This window comes from Syngnathus acus, chromosome 6, assembly GCF_901709675.1.
Source record: "Syngnathus acus chromosome 6, fSynAcu1.2, whole genome shotgun sequence".
Taxonomy (NCBI): Eukaryota; Metazoa; Chordata; class Actinopteri; order Syngnathiformes; family Syngnathidae; genus Syngnathus; species Syngnathus acus.
Window position 1 is genome coordinate 14,424,518 of NC_051092.1, and position 17,824 is coordinate 14,442,341.

At 44.7% G+C, this 17,824-nt stretch overlaps 1 protein-coding gene and 1 long non-coding RNA gene across 2 annotated transcripts; one reads left to right on the forward strand and one right to left on the reverse strand.

Moving 5' to 3' along the window:
* Positions 1-1,842: 1,842 nt before the first annotated feature.
* Positions 1,843-13,346, reverse strand: gnrhr4 (gonadotropin releasing hormone receptor 4). The gene is made up of 4 exons (XM_037253692.1): positions 13,247-13,346; positions 11,932-12,490; positions 3,824-4,028; positions 1,843-3,215 (listed from the first exon to the last, which is right to left on the reverse strand). Exons 2-4 carry the CDS (start codon positions 12,442-12,444, stop codon positions 2,803-2,805), a joined length of 1,131 nt encoding a protein of 376 aa, XP_037109587.1. The 5' UTR covers positions 12,445-12,490; positions 13,247-13,346; the 3' UTR covers positions 1,843-2,802.
* LOC119124125 lies at positions 4,932-6,402 on the forward strand. Its single transcript, XR_005098190.1, has 2 exons — positions 4,932-4,992; positions 6,079-6,402. It is a non-coding gene; the product is annotated as an uncharacterized LOC119124125 (long non-coding RNA).
* Positions 13,347-17,824: the final 4,478 nt, after the last annotated feature.

Sequence of the window (17,824 nt, forward strand, 5' to 3'; positions counted from 1 at the left end):
GAATGGCAGGCCGTAAATTGACTTCCCCAGGGCAAATTGTGTTTAATGGCGTCTTCATCAACAGCTACTCAAGTTTAATTATCGCGCGTGTACTACTCACTTGAATGCGTCACAACCTCAAGCAAACACCCGATTTCGCTCGCCATAAGTCGTCGTCGTGCCTTTCGCATATCGTTCAAAGCCACACGCATGGCAAAAAAAAAGCAGACTTTAATTAAACACTATCAGAGTGGGTTGTGTAAAGAAATGAAATATGGGAAGCCGTTGAGTCGTTCCAAATCCTCGTCATATGAACTGCAGCGGATCACAAATTCTTTGTGATTGTTTGGAGTTGTTTTCCATGAGAAGAGCCGCCACCTTCCTTCGAGTCGCTTCCTTTGGCCTTTGACCCCACACTCTCCTTCAAACCACACATCAGCCACGTTACCAAAACATCCTTCTTTCATCTACGAAACATTGCACGCCTTCGACCCTTTCTTTCCACCCCTGCGGCAAAGACATTAATTCATGCATTTATTATTATTTATTAATTCTGTATGATCTCCCCTCAACTGTCCTTCACAAACTGCAATATGTTCAAACTGTGCTGCCCGACTGCTCACCCAGCAGATCACCCCAGTCCTCTGTCAACTTCACTGGCTTCCCATAAAACAGCGTATACATTTCAAGATCCTTTTCACCACATACAAGGCCCTAAACAACCTTGCCCCCCGCCACCTGTCTGACCTCCTGCACCGCTATACCCCCACCCGCCGACTCCACTCTGCTGACGCCAACCTCCTCACCCCCACCACCTCGACCAAATACCAGACCATTGGGGATAGAGCCTTTGCAATCGGACGCTCCCGGCGGACCAGCGCAAATTTGTCACGTCTTCGCTCCAAGTGGCTCCACTCTTCATTTCCTTTATTGGAGGAAGACACCTTGCTTCAAGTTCACCTTTTTTAGGGCGGCTAGCCACGCTAGTTGCGTTAGCGCCTCTGTTAACACGCGAGTCTTATTGTGAATGCAGCCCAATGGATCCGTTTTAGCCATCTGGCGCTAAGATTGGCACTTCTCCATCTTGAACTTCAAATGTTATCTATAGAAAAACAGTGCAAAGGGGGCAAAATGTTTCCTCCTTCTGAGAACCTCACCTCTTGGCCCGCTGACTTTTTACAAAACCGCCGATAACATCGGCTGAAAAGAGCAGACTGTCAGCTTTATCGCTCCTTAACTGTCATTTCATTTATGGGATTTCAAAGAATGGGGGAAAAAAAAAAAATTGTTGGCCCAATATGACAGCACCTTTTCTATTCCACTTCGTTCATGAAAGAAAGTCACGTTCTCGAATCTGAGCCAGCTTTCTCTGCATCAATTCTTTCTGGAACAAAAGAAAAAATATTTGAAAGATTCCGAAGCACCGTTTGACAGTGGTGCTCAGTGAAAAACAACATTCTCACCTTGTACATTTTGACTGAAAGCAACATAATTTATTTATTTTTTTCTTGGAAAGGACCCGAGTGCAATCAGCCACTCGCTGCCGCGAAGCCAATTTTTGTGCTCTGATGACAAGGAATTACGTTTTTATCTGCTTGGAAAATCGCACTATTCGCCCTTGGCTCATAATATTTTAGACAAGAAAGCTTTGGAATATTTTTTTCAAGACAGAAATACATGATTTGTGCCATCACAAACGAACCAAAGTCTGGCTAAAAACGCTTCATGCATCATTGACATACATATCAATATTCCCTAACCCTAGCCCTAACCCTAACCCTAACCCTACCCCTAACCCTACCCCTAACCCTAACCCCTAACCCCTAACCCTAACCCTATTTTTGTGCTCTGATGACAAGGAATTACGTTTTTATCTGCTTGGAAAATCGCACTATTCGCCCTTGGCTAATAATATTTTAGACAAGAAAGCTTTGGAATATTTTTTTCAAGACAGAAATAGATGATTTGTGCCATCACAAACGAACCGAAGTCTGGCTAAAAACGCTTCATGCATCATTGACATATCAATATTTCAGCAACAACAAAAACACAAGCATGCAAATATCAGAAATAACACTGCAGGCACTTTTTTACAAAAAGAAACAACATTTTTTTTTTACATCACATATGCCGAAATATGAACTAAAAATAGATTATTTTTTATTCCAGGAAACGAATGGCCAAACCAAAAGAGCAACTGAACGGACCACTGTCAACTGTACAAAAATGGAGGGAAACTTACAAGAACCAAAGTTCCACTGCGCCAAGGTAAAATCCATCTTCAAGCAAATGAATTTAGCGTGTTGGTTCTTTAGAAAGTAAGACACGCGAGTGACGCACAAGTTGCCCCTGCCATCTGACAGATGGACACACTGACAGACATGGTGTTCATTCAAACATCGGAAGTCCTCGGTGCAGCATCGAAATTTAGTCGGAAAGAGAATATACAACTGTGAATACTTTTATAGTGTCTGTATGTGTCGCTCCACCTTTTGTGTTCCTCACAAGGTTGTAGCGCCACAACATAGATGCTGTTCAGCATTAGCATTAAGCTGGCGGCCTGAACCTTTAGCGACGCAATTCCCAAAGTCACCAGTTTGAAATTTTCCCCGCTACTATTCTGATCTCTCCGGGTTGTGGTTACCGTGGCAACACTCATCCCAACACACCCAACCCACAAGTCATCCGCCGGCTGCGCGCTTCAATTCATTCCGCAGGTGCTTATTTGGCCCATCATCGCTCAGTGCGTTTTAATCACATCCTCAGAAGTCATTAAGGGGCTTATCGTTAGAAAGGCGCACATTTGGATGCCAATGCCACAAATCAGATCTCGGTGACGGGCATATTGATGCTGCTGTTGTCGCTTCTTTCCTCTGCGGTGGCGCGGAGGCGCGCCATGTACATCCTGCAGTGGTTGTTTTCCGACGTGATCTGCGTGTTGGAGGCACGGCTGTCGCTGTGGCGGCCCTGGCGCAGGTGGATGGTGAAGAGGCCGTAGGTGATGGGGTCCAGGCAGGCGTTGAAGAGCCCAAAGATGAACAGCATGTGCGTGAGCGAGTGCGAGACAGTCTCCTCCATCCTCTCGGGGAAAAGCCAGTACCACAGGCCCAGCAGGTAGTAGGGCGTCCAGCACACGATGAAGGAGGTCACGATGACCACGCTCATCTTGAGAGTCCTCATGCGGGCTTTGGGGATGTTGTTGTGGGAGCGGCGCAGGTGAACGTCTCTGGATAGCACTGAAACACAGCATTGGCGTTTTCAAGCTTAGAAGGGTCCTGCTTACGTGGGACAAGCGAGCCGTGAGCCATTTATTTTTTATTTTATTTTATTTTCCAACCTGCGTGTGAAGCTCACCGATGTCTGCTCAACTATGAATGTAGCTTTTTTTTATCTTCTCAAAAGTGTGGCCTGCACTTGGAGTTGCATTTCTGGCCCTGTGTGTCAGCCATCTTGGATGTGGCAAGCCCCCACCCCCCACCCCTCCACTGATGCACATCAACTATTTTGTTTTGTTTTTTAGCTTGAAACTTTAAGGTCATGACTTGTACCTCACTTGTGATTCACACAGCGGCCACCTCCGCGCCAACTATGTGGTGGCACCGCTTAATTGCTCGCTGTAGCCAACCAGCAACCAGAGACTGGATGTTGCTATGGTGGACGGCTTTTTTTTTTTTTTCAACATGCTTCTCAGTGAGAGGCAGCCAATTAAACGCACAACTCGCTTGCCACTAATCGGCTATCGCTGGCTCAGACTTTTCCCCCAACAAATTGCACGGAAGTCACATATGGGAGGAAGACAAGCTGGGCAAAAGCTGCGTTGGATATCTCAAAAGGCACCACCTACGGTTGTTGCGAGCCATGCGGCTGGAGATCTCGATGAGGATTCTGGTGTAGCAAAAGATCATGATGGCCAGAGGGAGCAGGAAGAGGCAGGCAAAGGTGAACATGTTGTAGAGCGTCTCCTGCCAGTGCTGGACAAAACTGCCGTGCGTGGTGCACTGGGTGAAGTTCTCCGGGACGGTGATGGTCACCTTGTGGAATAGAAATATCTGCGGCCAGAAAAAAAAAAAAGCAAGAGGCAGTGCACATGATGTTCTTGCAACACTGCAATGGAAAAAGCAACGTTTGCCATCTTTAATATTCCAACAGATATTCAAATGGGAGGAGCGCTAGTCATTAACCCGAAGATTCACAGAGGAGGACAGATTGTACCCTGCAAAGAAGAAAATTACTGCTTCAATAGGACGGCTGTCAGGGTTTTCCAGATTATCTTGATCGTATGATTATGTTGGAATGTAACCTGTAATAAATAACCTAGCTAGATTAGTTTTATGCTTATGTTGGAATGTAACCTGTAATAAATAACCTAGCTTGTCCCATCCTACACAACGTCGTAAAACACCCCCTGCTATGCTTTGACTAGAGGTCAAGGGCTTTCTCTCCATCCAGTCCACTCTCACCCCCACCCTGTTTCTCTTAATAAAAATGCTCTTGCAAGAGCCCAGAGTCAGACCTCATTCGATCATCGCTGTATGCACAGCGACGAATGACTCTCCACCTGCAGGTGTTTAAAAGGGCATACTGTCTCCCGTGTGGTTCTTGCAAAATAAGTTAGAGTGAGCACCACTCTAACATTTTGGTGCAGAAACCCGGGATCTCTCATACCCGCCATCTGGCTGACGGAGGAGGACGTGCTGCATTGTCGACAAGCCAGCGTCCATTAGGAGGACCTGGAAAAGAAAGACCTGGGAAGAAAATTCTTCGCTGGGCCAGCATCTTAGGTCTGACAGAGGTGGATTGACGGGATCCGGCAGTGCAACGAACCAGGGGACAAGTAAGTTAAAGCCCTAAAGTTGTGTGATTGTGTTGTTGTGAAACGCGTACAAGTAAAAGTGCACAGAAGAGCTTAAGTTTTGTGGAAGGAGGGGGTGTTGTAGAGTCCCCCTCCGGATGAAGTGGCTCTTCTGGAGCAGTGGTTCTCAAACTGTTTTATATATTTTTGTAAAATCTCATGTACCCCCTAGAGCAGGGGTGGCCAACCCGCGGCTCGCGAGCCGCATGCGGCTCTTTGGCTGGTTTCATGCAGCTCTTTTACATTCATATCAACATTTGTGTTTATTTTTTGTGCGTATTTGCTTCGCTTGAGTTCAATATGGTATTTTGGTCAAACGAGCATGCGCGTGAGGTGAAATCCCGCAAAGGAGGAGGGACAAACCCATTTGAGGAGTGTCAATTTCGCTCTCAAAATGGCAAGGATTAAATGCACAGCTAAATGAATATATGACGATGAACACAGGACGTTTTTAACAGAGTTAAAGTTGTTTTTTGTTGAACGCAATGGCAAGCCATTCTGCCTGATATGTCGGACGTCATTAGCGCATTTAAAAGCTTCAAATGTTCAGCGCCACTTCAGCTCACTTCATGCCAATATCGATAAGGACTTTCCAAAAGGGACTGAATTTCGCAAGCACAAGTTTGGACACTTTGAAAAGTCAGGCAGAAAAATAGGTACAGTTTTTCAAAAAAATTACGAAGCACTCGGAGACTGTCACGCTTGCATTGTTTCAACTGGCTTGGAACATTGCACGGGCTAAAAAGCCATACAATGAAGTGGAGTTCATTAAAAAATGCCTCAGTGACGTCATTGAAATCTTGTCTCCTGAAAACGACAAACTAAAACGAATGGTCTGTCCCGCCACACATAGTAAGTGAAAAAACTTATGTTTTTGTTTGTGGAATTTGTTGAACTGAGAGTTTGTCTGTGTGAGACAATGCACACAATGTTCATTGTTGAAAATGTGGTCTTTGGTCTGTGGTTTTAGTACTGTAGGAGTCAATTTGTCATTATCATGTTGGTGCGTGACATGATAATGTCACACAATAAATTTGGCTGAGCAGAGGGGTGTGTGTGTGTGTGTGTGTGTGTGTGTGTGTGTGTGTGCGTGCGTGTGCGCGCGCGCCTGCGTGTTTGTGTGCGTGTGTGTGTGTGTGTGGGGGGGGTGTTCATGTGTGCTCATGTGTATGATGTGGCTCTTTGCGATGACACAGTAAAAAATGTGGCTCATAGTCTCTGACTGGTTGGCCACCCCTGCCCTAGAGTACCTCCGTGTACCCTCATTTGACAACCACTGTTCTAAAGAGTACAACTTCGCGTTGGCAGGGCTGGGTAACAGGACTGTTGTCTTTAGTGCCCAGGGAAGGAGGGGGTGTTGTAGAGTCCCCGCTCCGGATGAAGCAGCCTTTTTTTTTTTAAAAGAGGACTTCGCGTAGGCAGGGATAAAAAACTTGTGTGGTTGAGTGTGTGACTGGTAGGATAAATTGACTAAATAGCAGTTCTAGCATTGATCCACAGCAATAACACAGGCTAGTAATTTGTTGAAAGGTCAATTTAAACCTGCATTGAGGATCCTCAAAGAAAAAGAAAAAAATAAAATAAAATTGGAAAAACTAAAACTACTAAAATTAAGATGGAAATAAGAACGATAAATCTCTAGCTCTTGAAGGAGATGACAAGTTCACGGCGAGTAGATTTTCTAATTGTATGCAATACGTGCCGAAGTGGAAGAAAAAGTATGGAGTACAAGGAAAGTTGAAATGTGGAACGTTGTGGTAGAACTTTTGGAGGAGAGTGTGGCTAGGAAGCCAAAGGGACTGAGAAAGGAAAGAAAAGAGAGAGAATTGAGTTGTGCTAGAGTGTGGTTGAAAGCTTCACAAGAGAGGAGAAAACAAATCCAAAAGACAAAAAATAGAAAGGTGAAAAGTGATGAGGCTGCGAGTATCAAAAAAGGCGAAAGTTCCGATGTATTTCATTTAGATGATGATGGTAATGATCGAGATGAAGATACAACGGTCTTCTTTCAAAGTTCCCAAAGGGGCAGAGGAAGAGTTAGAGACCAACAAGGCCGAAGGCCACCATACAATTCAAAACCCCCATCAGATTCTGACAACTGTTGGAACTGTGGGAAACGTGGACACTGGTTAAAAGAGTGTTTTAGAAAAAAACAAAACCAATCAAAGGGCGGAGGAAGAGGCAGAGGAAAAGTCACATTTTCAGCATGACAAGCTTCCTCCCCTTTGACCGCTCATGCTAATACAGAGAAAGAAAGAATAGATGCCCATATGACAGCAGAACATGTCATTGTCAGATTATTAGAAATTCTTTTTAGATTATTAGAGCTCCTGTCCATCCAAGAAGTATGACAATGCTGTTTGTATGCCCAATGACAAATGACCAGAGATCAAATTGTGTGCACACTAAAGTTAAAATTTGCAAATCAAGTGGTAAATAAATGCAACTTGCTTCTAGAAGATAAATAAAAAATTAGAATGTGCTGTCCTCGTGTGCGTGGGAGGGACCAGCTCATGATTGACTGCAGGAAATGGCCAGCCTGTGACGAATCATTGGTGCTGGGACCTACCTTTCGCGCGCGAGAGCTGTGCATGTGTGTGTGTATGTGTTAAAATTAGGGGTGTAACGATTCATCGATACACATCGATTAATCGATATAATGCTCTACGATTTATTGGCATCGATGCTAAACGTAAACATCGATTTATATCGCCGTGTTTGACCTCGGACATTAGACGCGACTTTATTTTGAAATCCAGTTCATTGTTGCTTGCTTCCTCTTTCCGGGAGCAGTACGCGGCGTGTTGTGTTGTGAGCAGAGCAGGCACGTGAAAGGGGAGCCGACAACTACGCGGCTCCTGGGCTGGTGCTATGGCTAGTGTCCAAGAAGACGAGGAAATTCGCTCCCCTTTGGGCTTCAAGTCATTCGTTTGGAAGCACTTTGGATTCCAAAGAAAAGATGGCTCAACGGACAATTAAAATTATTGTAAATAAATAGTTCAGTAATGCACTTTAAAGTTAATGGTATTACAAAAAAAGAAAGAATATTCATTTTTCTTTACTTATATGAGAAAAAATATAGGAATTTGATAAAGTTCAGTGTTAAAATAAGCACTTTGTATACTACAATACTCTTGTAATTTCCTAAATAAAGAGTTTGCAGTACCTTGTTGATTTTGCGTATGAATTGTTATAAATCAGGATATTGTTCTATATTTTTTATTTAAAAAAAAAAAATAAAATAAATATCGATCGTGGAGCACTATATCGTGATGTATCGTGAATGAATCACAGCAGGCTTTAAGATATCGGCAAATATCGTATCGTGATTCTTTGTATCGATATGATATCGTATCGTGACAAAACCCGCGATTTACACCCCTAGTTAAAATGATGAAAATTGGCTAAACTTTTAGTGTAAAGAAATTTGCTAGACTGTGGTCTATCCAATTTGCACCGCAGAACAGAAACGATTTGGAAAGATAAAAATGAGAGGAAAAGAGAGAAATCTGTTTGCGAGCAGAAACTGATCCACACTAGTGCATGTTAGTGTCGAGCCCTCATGAGAAATTCGGAAAAAAAAAAACGACAGAACATGCTTTCAGGAATTGGAAGAAGCAAAATTGTGAATTTAAGACATTGCAATGCTACATTTAATAGGAATAATTGATTAGTTGTGTTATAAGATTATACAAACCTCTATATGCGAGCTAAATCTGAGAGATTGAGTTCTTTAAATTTAAAAACAAAGAAAAAAATCTGATTAATTTGCCAGTAGTTTTTTTGTGTTGAGTTTTTTTTTGGGGATTGGTGGATTGTTCTATCAGGAACCTTGAGTTGAAAATGGTATATGAATGTTGTGTGGTGAGCTTGGATGAATTGGGACCAATGGAAAGACTCCTTTTTGGAGACTGTGTGTGAGATGCAAATGAGCATTGATGAATGATTGCCTGAATGAAAGGAAAATACAGGTTGAATGGTTGAAGTTGTTGGCGACTACTGTGGAAAATTAGTAGAGCGACTTTGATGAAAGAGTGATTTTGAGTAAGTTAAATGCTAAAAGAAAAAAAAGGTTGTTTTTGGATTGATAATTAACAAAAGGGAAAAAAAAGAAAGAAAAAACCTGGAGAACCTGTAACACATGCAGGAGATGTGTGAACTGGGAAATTGAGAAGCGTTTTGGAAAGAAAGTCAAATTAAATGATGATAGAATCATATGTAGTAAAGAACACGTTCTCCCAAAATGTTTTCAAGGTGTGAGGCATGGGCGTTGCCAAGCCTCAGAAAGAGGGAGTGAGTGAAGAAAGGGGGGCTAACTTATAAATAATGAGGAGATATTGGGAGTAATCTGATGGTCCTTTCTTTAAGACCCTTTAAATGGTTTCCTGGTGTAGATAGGTTAGCAACACGAGAGATTTAGAGGTTCAAAAGAAAGACAGTTAAAAAAAAAACATTTTTGATTTGGACAATTGCAGGCTAACAGGAGCATGAGAAAGAAGAGCTAAGAAGCGGGATCCAATTTGATCGGGGAGATTGGAAATTCACAGCACCATATTCTAAGTCACATTTTTGAGCAAGCATGACACAGGTAATAACGTTTGAGAGGTCAAGACATAGATCAGGGCTAGATGTGGAACGCAGACCTCGATGAGTTAATTTTGAATAATGATACTGAAGACAACGTACTGTTCCATTAAATTGGAAGTATAGACGAAACGTAGCTCGAAAATAGGATGAGTTGCAGGACTTACAATATAATGAGATCGTTGTTACTAGGAGAATTTGAAGTTTGGTAAACAAACGTTACTAGCGAATTGATGGCAGCAGCTACATTTGGTTACAAGTTTGATGTCCCAGTCTGTCACTCTCAGTGCCAGGGTCCCTGAAACTCGATCCCGAGACTCCGCCTGCAGCCGTGGACGACTACAAAACGGTGCCTGGCTTTGAGGCACCTTTGACCTTTGGCAAGTACAAGGAAAGACTGTTGTTGTGCTTGGAGGGGGCAAGTACACTCAGGAGGAAAGACGACATCCTCGGGGACGAGAAAAGACAGTGAGAAGCGGAGGAACTCGCAATGATGAAAATGGACTCATTCGAACAATGGACTCATTCGAGAGTGATGGATAGGTTGGCTCTGAAGCAACAACAAAAGAACACCAACTTGAGAGGGTGAGGTGCTGCAAAAGACACATGGACATGAAGTGTCCGACAACAAAATCGCACTCCTTGCTGTGGCGTTACCAAACTTAGTGGAGCTTGGGTCAAAGTGGAAGGGAGCTTCATTGTGCACTGAGTTTGACAGAACTGAGGAGATTTGATAAAAAAATTGAATAATGCATAGAGCTACAGAGAAAAGCATCATAATCGGAGACTGAACAGATTTGGATAGAACAAATAGGCTAAAAAGGTAGGAAACAAGAGCGAGATCTGATATTTTGGCTCGTCAGGCTTAAGAAGTAGAGGTCGAGTTATATAAATTTTAGAATAGGACATTTGGACTAAAGTGAATTCAGTCAAGAGGAAGCTAGGTTGTTCTTATCATGTATCAACCTACGTCCACTATCATCTGTTTTTTTTATCTTTTTTTTGTTATTATTTTTTCTATTCTTCTTTCTTCGTTATATTTTCTTGCTTGTATTTGTTGATTGGGGTGACATAATCATATGATAAACAGGTGGGATATGTCAGGGTTTTCCAGATTATCTTGATCGTATGATTATGTTGGAATGTAACCTGTAATAAATAACCTAGCTAGATTAGTTTTATGCTTATGTTGGAATGTAACCTATAATAAATAACCTAGCTTGTCCCATCCTACACAACGTCGTAAAACGCCCCCTGCTATGCTTTGACTAGAGGTCAAGGGCTTTCTCTCCATCCAGTCCACTCTCACCCCCACCGTTTCTCTTAATAAAAATGCTCTTGCAAGAGGCCAGAGTCAGACCTCATTTGATCATCGCTGTATGCACAGCGACGAATGACTCTCCACCTGCAGGTGTTTAAAAGGGCATACTGTCTCTCGTGTGGTTCTTGCAAAATAAGTTAGAGTGAGCACCACTCTAACAACGGCCATGTGTCAAGAAGTCCAAAATGACTGCCCTAATAGCACATGACAGAAATTGTTATTGGTCTGAATTTGTCGGCTCAAAATACAATTTTGGAAACGGCGCCATCGGGACTTTCCTTGCCTTCATTTCATCACACGATTTTACACTCGCAGCGCGTTGGGGAACACGCTGGATTGGAATGTGACAAAATAAATCACAAATCCCGGAGACCATGCAGGCAAGGTAAGCCGTTATCGGCCAAAGAAAAGCTCTTTGGAAACGTTTGAGTCTCTGAATCTACTAGACGCCCTCCCCCGCCCCACTTTCAAACTGGAAATCAGGTTTTGATTGTGGCTGCCGGAAAGGATCAGGATGCAATATGTGTGAGATGTTCTGGCCGTAAGCTGATAATTCATGAGGAATCTGTCTGTATGTATGACGTGTTCGTTAGCAGAGGGGAAAGGTTGCGCCGACCGCGTTGCTACAGCTGAATTATTCACTCGGCGGCTTGAGAGGTTCCGTCGCTGCTTACACTGCACTCGCTGCTTTATTTTATTTTTTATTTTTATTTTATTTGGTATTTTATTTGATATTTTATTCTATTTTTCAATTTTTTTATTTTATTTTATTTATCTGTCAAGGCTTCCTCCATGTCAAATTGGCGCCCGCCGGCTCGTCTCCTAATGGCAACGCTCGGCTAAAGTCACGGCGCTAGTGCTCTCCAATAGAACATTTCTGGATCGCGGGCGCCTCGCCGCGTGGGAAGGGCTTAAGCAAATCGTCACGGAGGTATTGGTCACGCGAGATGTTCCGAGCGTTCCCCGCAAAAGCCGCAAGCGGCGTTTAACGGCAAACCGGACTGCGACTGCGGAGCGGCCGTGTTCTGATAGTATGAGCTGATGCTTGTGAAATGTGAGTCTTGGGCCTTTACTGCCCTGAGGACGTCACAAGTAACACGGGAGCACCACTGCCACCTACTGTAGTGGAGCTGCAATTACACGTTCTTCGAGTATGGGAAAAAAAATCAAGCCTTGCCCCCAATCATCAGAGAGTCACCTGAGGGAGCGACAGGAGGACGCTCATGCTCCAGGCCACGGTCAGCATGATCTTGCTCCTCCTCCTGGCCTCGGAGATGCCCAGCGGGTTGAGGATGGCCGACTGGCGGTCCAGGCTGATCACCACGGTGACAAAGGCGCACGAGTACATGGCCACCAGCTTGAGGAACATCAGGAGGCGGCAGGCGGCGTCACTGGCCTGCCACTGCACGGTGATGTTCCAGGCGGCGTCCACGGGCATCACCACGAAGGTGACCAGCAGGTCGGCCACCGTCAGGTTCATGATGATGATGCGCACGTGCGACTTGCGCCGCCCGCCCTTGCCCGCCGCCCACAGCACCAGCAGGTTGCAAACGGCCGAGGCAGCGCACAGGCTGAAGGTGATGATGACTCGCACCTTGGCCGCCGTGGAGAAGGTAGGCAGCTGCAGCGCGTCGCCAGATGAGCTGCCGTTGCAGACGGCCCACGCGCAGCTGTCGTTGGCCGCCTCTGGGTCCGCCGGATAGTGGAGCATGGCCCGAGCTTCTGATCCCAAACCCGTCTCAAGGTTCTTCCAGACACTACAGAGGAAGGAACTTTGCTCAGCTGCGTTTGTGCTTGCCACCATTTCGGTTCTCCAGACGGTTTGACGGAAGAGCGAGAGGGGGCTTTTCGTCTTTTTTAAAAGTCTGATTGACAGCAAGCATGCGGGCCGGAGCTTTGTGTGTGTGCGTGTGTGTTCGTGTGTGTGTGTCAGCTTGACAGACAAGGGCTTGTCACAGGTGTGGTTTCTTTCATCGCCCGGTCTCGCTTTTCCACCTGGCCTGCAGACGCTTAAATTAGATTTTTGCGTGTCCAGTATAATTGTCGTGTGAAGAAGTGAGCGAGCATCCTTGCTGCTCCCGGTAGAGCAAAGAGAACGGGTTGGCAATTTTGAAGCCTCGTGGCGTTCGCCTGCCAACTTTTGTGGCCAATTTTGTCGCCTCAAACTCGCTCGCCACTCGATGGCTCTCGTCTGCGGTGTCGAGATCACATCTGTGCTCGTGAGCAGACAATTAGAGTCTGCCTCGTGTAACTCACCCCCACCCTCCCAAAAAAAGAAAAAAAATCTGATGACACTTGTAGCTAAACTACATTAAACTACATTTTGAACATCAATCATCAAGCTCCTCCATCCAGTTGAGCATTTTTTTGTCATCAAGTATCAAATCCACAACAATTTGGTGACAATCACACGACCGAGAACCGGAGTTCATATTGAGTCCCTCGTGAAAGAAATATGGAGCCATTAAAATAAAAATGAAATGAAACGAGAGCAGGAACAAGGACGAGCTCACCTTGTGGGGATCCGTCAGGATTAACGGGGGCTCATCAAGTGCGGCTCCGGCTTCGGCTTCATTCCTCCACTGACGACCAGACTGCAGGCATGGACCACGAGGTTCCCTCAAGCGTGATGAAAAAAAGGAAACAGACAGGAGAGGGAGGGAGGGAAGGAGGGAGGGGCAGAGAGCGAGAGAGAGAGTTGCTCGCTTCCATTCTGCTTCTTGGTCATATCTAGCAGCGATTCCGATTATCACATTTGGGCTTGTGATGGCAAAATTCAAATCGCTTGTAAATTTGACCCAAAGTTTGCAACCCTGCTAAATTTAAATGATTTTAAAAAAAAAACATACTTTAGGGTCATTTTTGGGAGGAGGTGGAGCTACTCTGAATTTCTTCAACTCTGATTTTGAGGCTCCACTGGGACTGTGCTGGCAAATAACCATTTGATTGATCTTGAGGCCGAGTCCACATTGGCTCGTATAGAAAAGGTCAGCGGAAAGACGCACCAAAATAAATTCAAGCTCCTAATGAAGACCGTGGCATGAATCCACCTCGGGCTTCATTTGTGGATTCTTATCTCTTATAGTCAAATAGCGTTCAACTCCGACTTTATGTGTGTGTGTATGCTCAGAGTCCCGCCGAGAAAGATGTCATGCGGTGAGCAATCAGCTTCACAGTACTTTGGCTCGCTGACCTTGGGAACCTGCGCGTTCCGGTAAGCAAAGACACTCGCTCGACTTTTGGATATATTTGGTATGTGTTTGCAAGTGAGGAACAAAAAAGTCATTCCAAACATACACCAATAACAATTACCGTCTTTTTCCATGTATAATGCGCAAAATTTAACTAATTTATTGTCCTAAAATCTCGGGTGCGCATTATACATGGGTACAACAATTTTTGAAGAAAATCTCCCTCGAAATAAAACTTGAAATCACCTTTCTTCTTGTTTGTTGTCAATCACGCATCGCATTCAGCCATCCTGCCCAACACACTTAGTCAGTAAAATTCATAATTGACGACACATCGTTTGATGCGATGGTGCAATCCTTGATGGTGTGTTATTGTCAAATATTGTTTGTTTTTTAATCTCCATCGCAGACCGGATATCATACGGAGGCCGCCATGACAGTATGCGCAGAACGGATGCGCAAGACACGTCAATCGCGCATCGCATTCAGCCATCCTGCCCAACACACTTAGTCAGTAAAATTCATAATTGACGACACATCGTTTGATGCGATGGTGCAATCCTTGTTGGTGTGTTATTGTCAAATATTGTTTGTTTTTTAATCTCCATCGCAAACCGGATATCATACGGAGGCCGCCATTACCAGGGCCGGTTCTAGGAATGCATATAAGAGGGGGCAGTCAGAAATGTGAAGGGGGCATGTTCTTTTTTTTTTTTTTTTTTTTTTTTACACATTTTTAACACTGTTAGTGTTTTCTTCACGGCAGTTGTTAGCTGTGTGTCCAGATCTCAACCTGGAGAAGTGGATTGCACTCTGTCAGGCCTCTACACTAAGACCTGTCCAGCTTGGGTGTCCCACCTGAAGATTAAAGCTTCTGCTGGTATTGCTCTTAGGGTCACTGAGGCATGCAAACCCCCTGACCACAATAAGGTGGCAATCTCTCAGGGGGGGGAACATATAATATGAATGTTATATTAACTATTATTTGAGTTGTCGTTAATCATTAGTTATATCACGGGTCATTACGACGAGTTTGGTGGAGTTTTTACTGCTTCTTCCAACTCCTACCGCGCTGACTGTAACGTGACACTCTCTGGCTGCGTCTTGCCTCATTTGCATACTCACAGTGATTGGATGTTTACGGAGGGGCGCGGAGTCCTGACAGCAGGCTGTGTGAGGACACACTGCACCGACATGAGAGAAGAGAGGGGGCTGATTAACGTGTGTTTCTATCAGCGGATTTTTCACTTCTAAAAGTTTGATTCGAGGGGGCAGGACATCTGTTTGAGGGGGCGTTGCCCCCTCTTGCCCCTGCGTAGAGCCGGCACTGGCCATTACAGATGCGCAGAACGGATGCGCAAGACACGTCAGCTATATAAAGAGCGAGACTTCAGTTCTCTACCTAAATGCGTATTACAGGTAATATTTTATTTCACAACACTTTGCCTTGTTCCTTTCTTTTCTACTGTTCACTTCAAACACGCTCCATACGAACACAATGCTCTCGTATCAGACGCTTGCTCGATCACCTGCTCGTTTGCTGTCACAATGTACCCTACACAAATCCGAAACATTTCTCCGCTATCGAGTTTGCTACCGCATGCGCAGTGATACTGACCGGCAGAATAACATCCGGTTGTTCCCAAAGATTATCTTTTTTCTGAAATAATTTTACGTTTACGGACTTAAGTAAGAGTCAAAATTTGGGTGCGTATTATACATGCGTACAGGCTTTTTTCCAGCATCGACATGCCATTTTTAGGGTGCGTATTATACACGGGGGCGTATTATACATGGAAAATTACGGTACAATGAATGGAAAGGATAAAAGTGCATGGAGATCATTTAGTGGGCACCGTGCTGCTCATTCCTCAGCCAGCAGGGGGCAGTAGAATTCATCAATGCAAATAGATTTGATGATGAAACAGCAGGAATATTTGTCATGAGGATAAAGTGCGTAGCGTTATTTGGAATGCCTCCTTCCTTCCTTCCTTCCTTCCTTCCTTCCTTCCTTCCTTCCTTCCTTCCTTGCACATGATATTTCTGCAACACTTTGCATTCTTTGCATTCTTCATATTTTATTATTGATCACATGCACGCAACACGGGTGGCCATCATCACAAGCGTCGCAATCATGTCGCATTGACAAAAATGACCCCGCCAAGCCCACTTTAGTTCACGGCGGGAAATGATTGTCAGGCGGGCGGCCGCCGGTGTTTTGCATCGGAACATGGATTTTTTAAAAAGACTCTGCCAAGTATTTGTCGGCACACGTCGGACGTGGCCGGAAAGCCAATAAATTACCGACCGATGATGTTTGTTGAGGATTAGCCACGGCGGGCAGATTTCTGTGTTCGCCTTCCTTCTTTTGTTTACCTTTCCCGTATGTCTGCGGGAGATTATTTTGGGCTTTGCGCCTCGTCGGAGGTCTTATTACCCGTCGGGATGAATTAGCCGAAGCACTTATCTGTTTGGGCCGAGCGGGTCTGCGGGTCATCGCGTGATGCCGTTCCTGCGTGAATGCCGCTCATGTTTTTTTTTTTTTTATGGCTTCCTATAAGCTCCCGACTGTGGAACAAAAGGCTCATGAAAAACGCATTCAGGTGTGATTTAGCAGATGGCAGCCGACACAACGTTTGGCGTAAACACCTTTTTGCACCTCCAGCTTCTTTATGAATATCATTTGCATGCGTCACAATCCGATTTGTTGCGTGTTGTGGAGCGATATATGCGCTCAAGGTTGGCCAGCTATTCATGATGAAACATCTTTAGAAAAACGTTTTTCTTTTTCTACTCGCGTGGCTTTGACGTGGCACTGATGTAATCAAGTTTATGCGACAAAAGCAAGTTAAATCTGAATGGAAAGAAAACTTTCACTGTCGGGAAATACTACAGGGCTTGCTTTTACATTCTTACATGACGTAAATGTAAAAAAAAAAAAAAACAATGCCTGGAAGTAAAGTGTCGATATTTAGTTACTGCAATCAAGTCGCTTGTGGCTCCTTCTACTATTTTGTTCAGAAAATGTCTTGTTCCTCCAATGTTGAGGTCATCACTCATTTGCTTCTCTGGATTCCTGTGCCCGAAGTAGATCTGCTTTCGTCTGAGGATCTTTGGGGAAGCTTTCTCCGACAGCGCAGCCACATAAAGGAGCACCCACCGCATTCCTCCTGCTGTTTGTGTCTTCTGGCTCTAATGAAGATCGATTAACTGGCACGACGCAGCGTCGCTCGGCAGCCGACATCCATTTATTGTGACTAACTGCAGGGGACGCTAATGGAGCCATCAATGGGGCATTCTTTTTCCGAGGGTCACTTTAATAGCGATGACAAACTTGCAGGGGGCCGAGAACGGTGCCCTGCGGTACACCCGGCTGCCGGTACGTCTACGACATCACCTGAGCCCATCTGTGCCTTCTGCTCTCCGACAGCGGCAATTAGAGGCACCGGGATTCTATCGGCTCTCCAGATTTTCAGCAGTTTCGCTCTATGGTAACGTGGATTGGAATGGAGTTTGTCTCCCGGCATTCGTTGGAGAGCAAGATCTCCTTCTTTCTACTCGACATCTATTTTGAGTTCTCCTTTCGCGTTGGTCTCATTCTGTTAAGGATGCAGCCAAGTGAACATTTTTGTCTGCCTCATTACGTGCGTATATTGTCGCGAGTCATCCTTTCAGGGACTTCACGTCCTTGACGCTCATGAGCAAGTGGCCTCGTTCTATAGACGCTTTCAAACTCTTCACTTTTTTTTCTGAAAGGATTAGAAGCCATAAATCTTCTTTACATTTTTTCCTGCTCCAGCAATATGGAAAGTTCTGCGCAATTTTGTCGTGTGCAAATGAGTGACTTGAGGCTATTCAGCTTCATGATTTATGCCTGTATATAGAGCACATCAAAGGCTC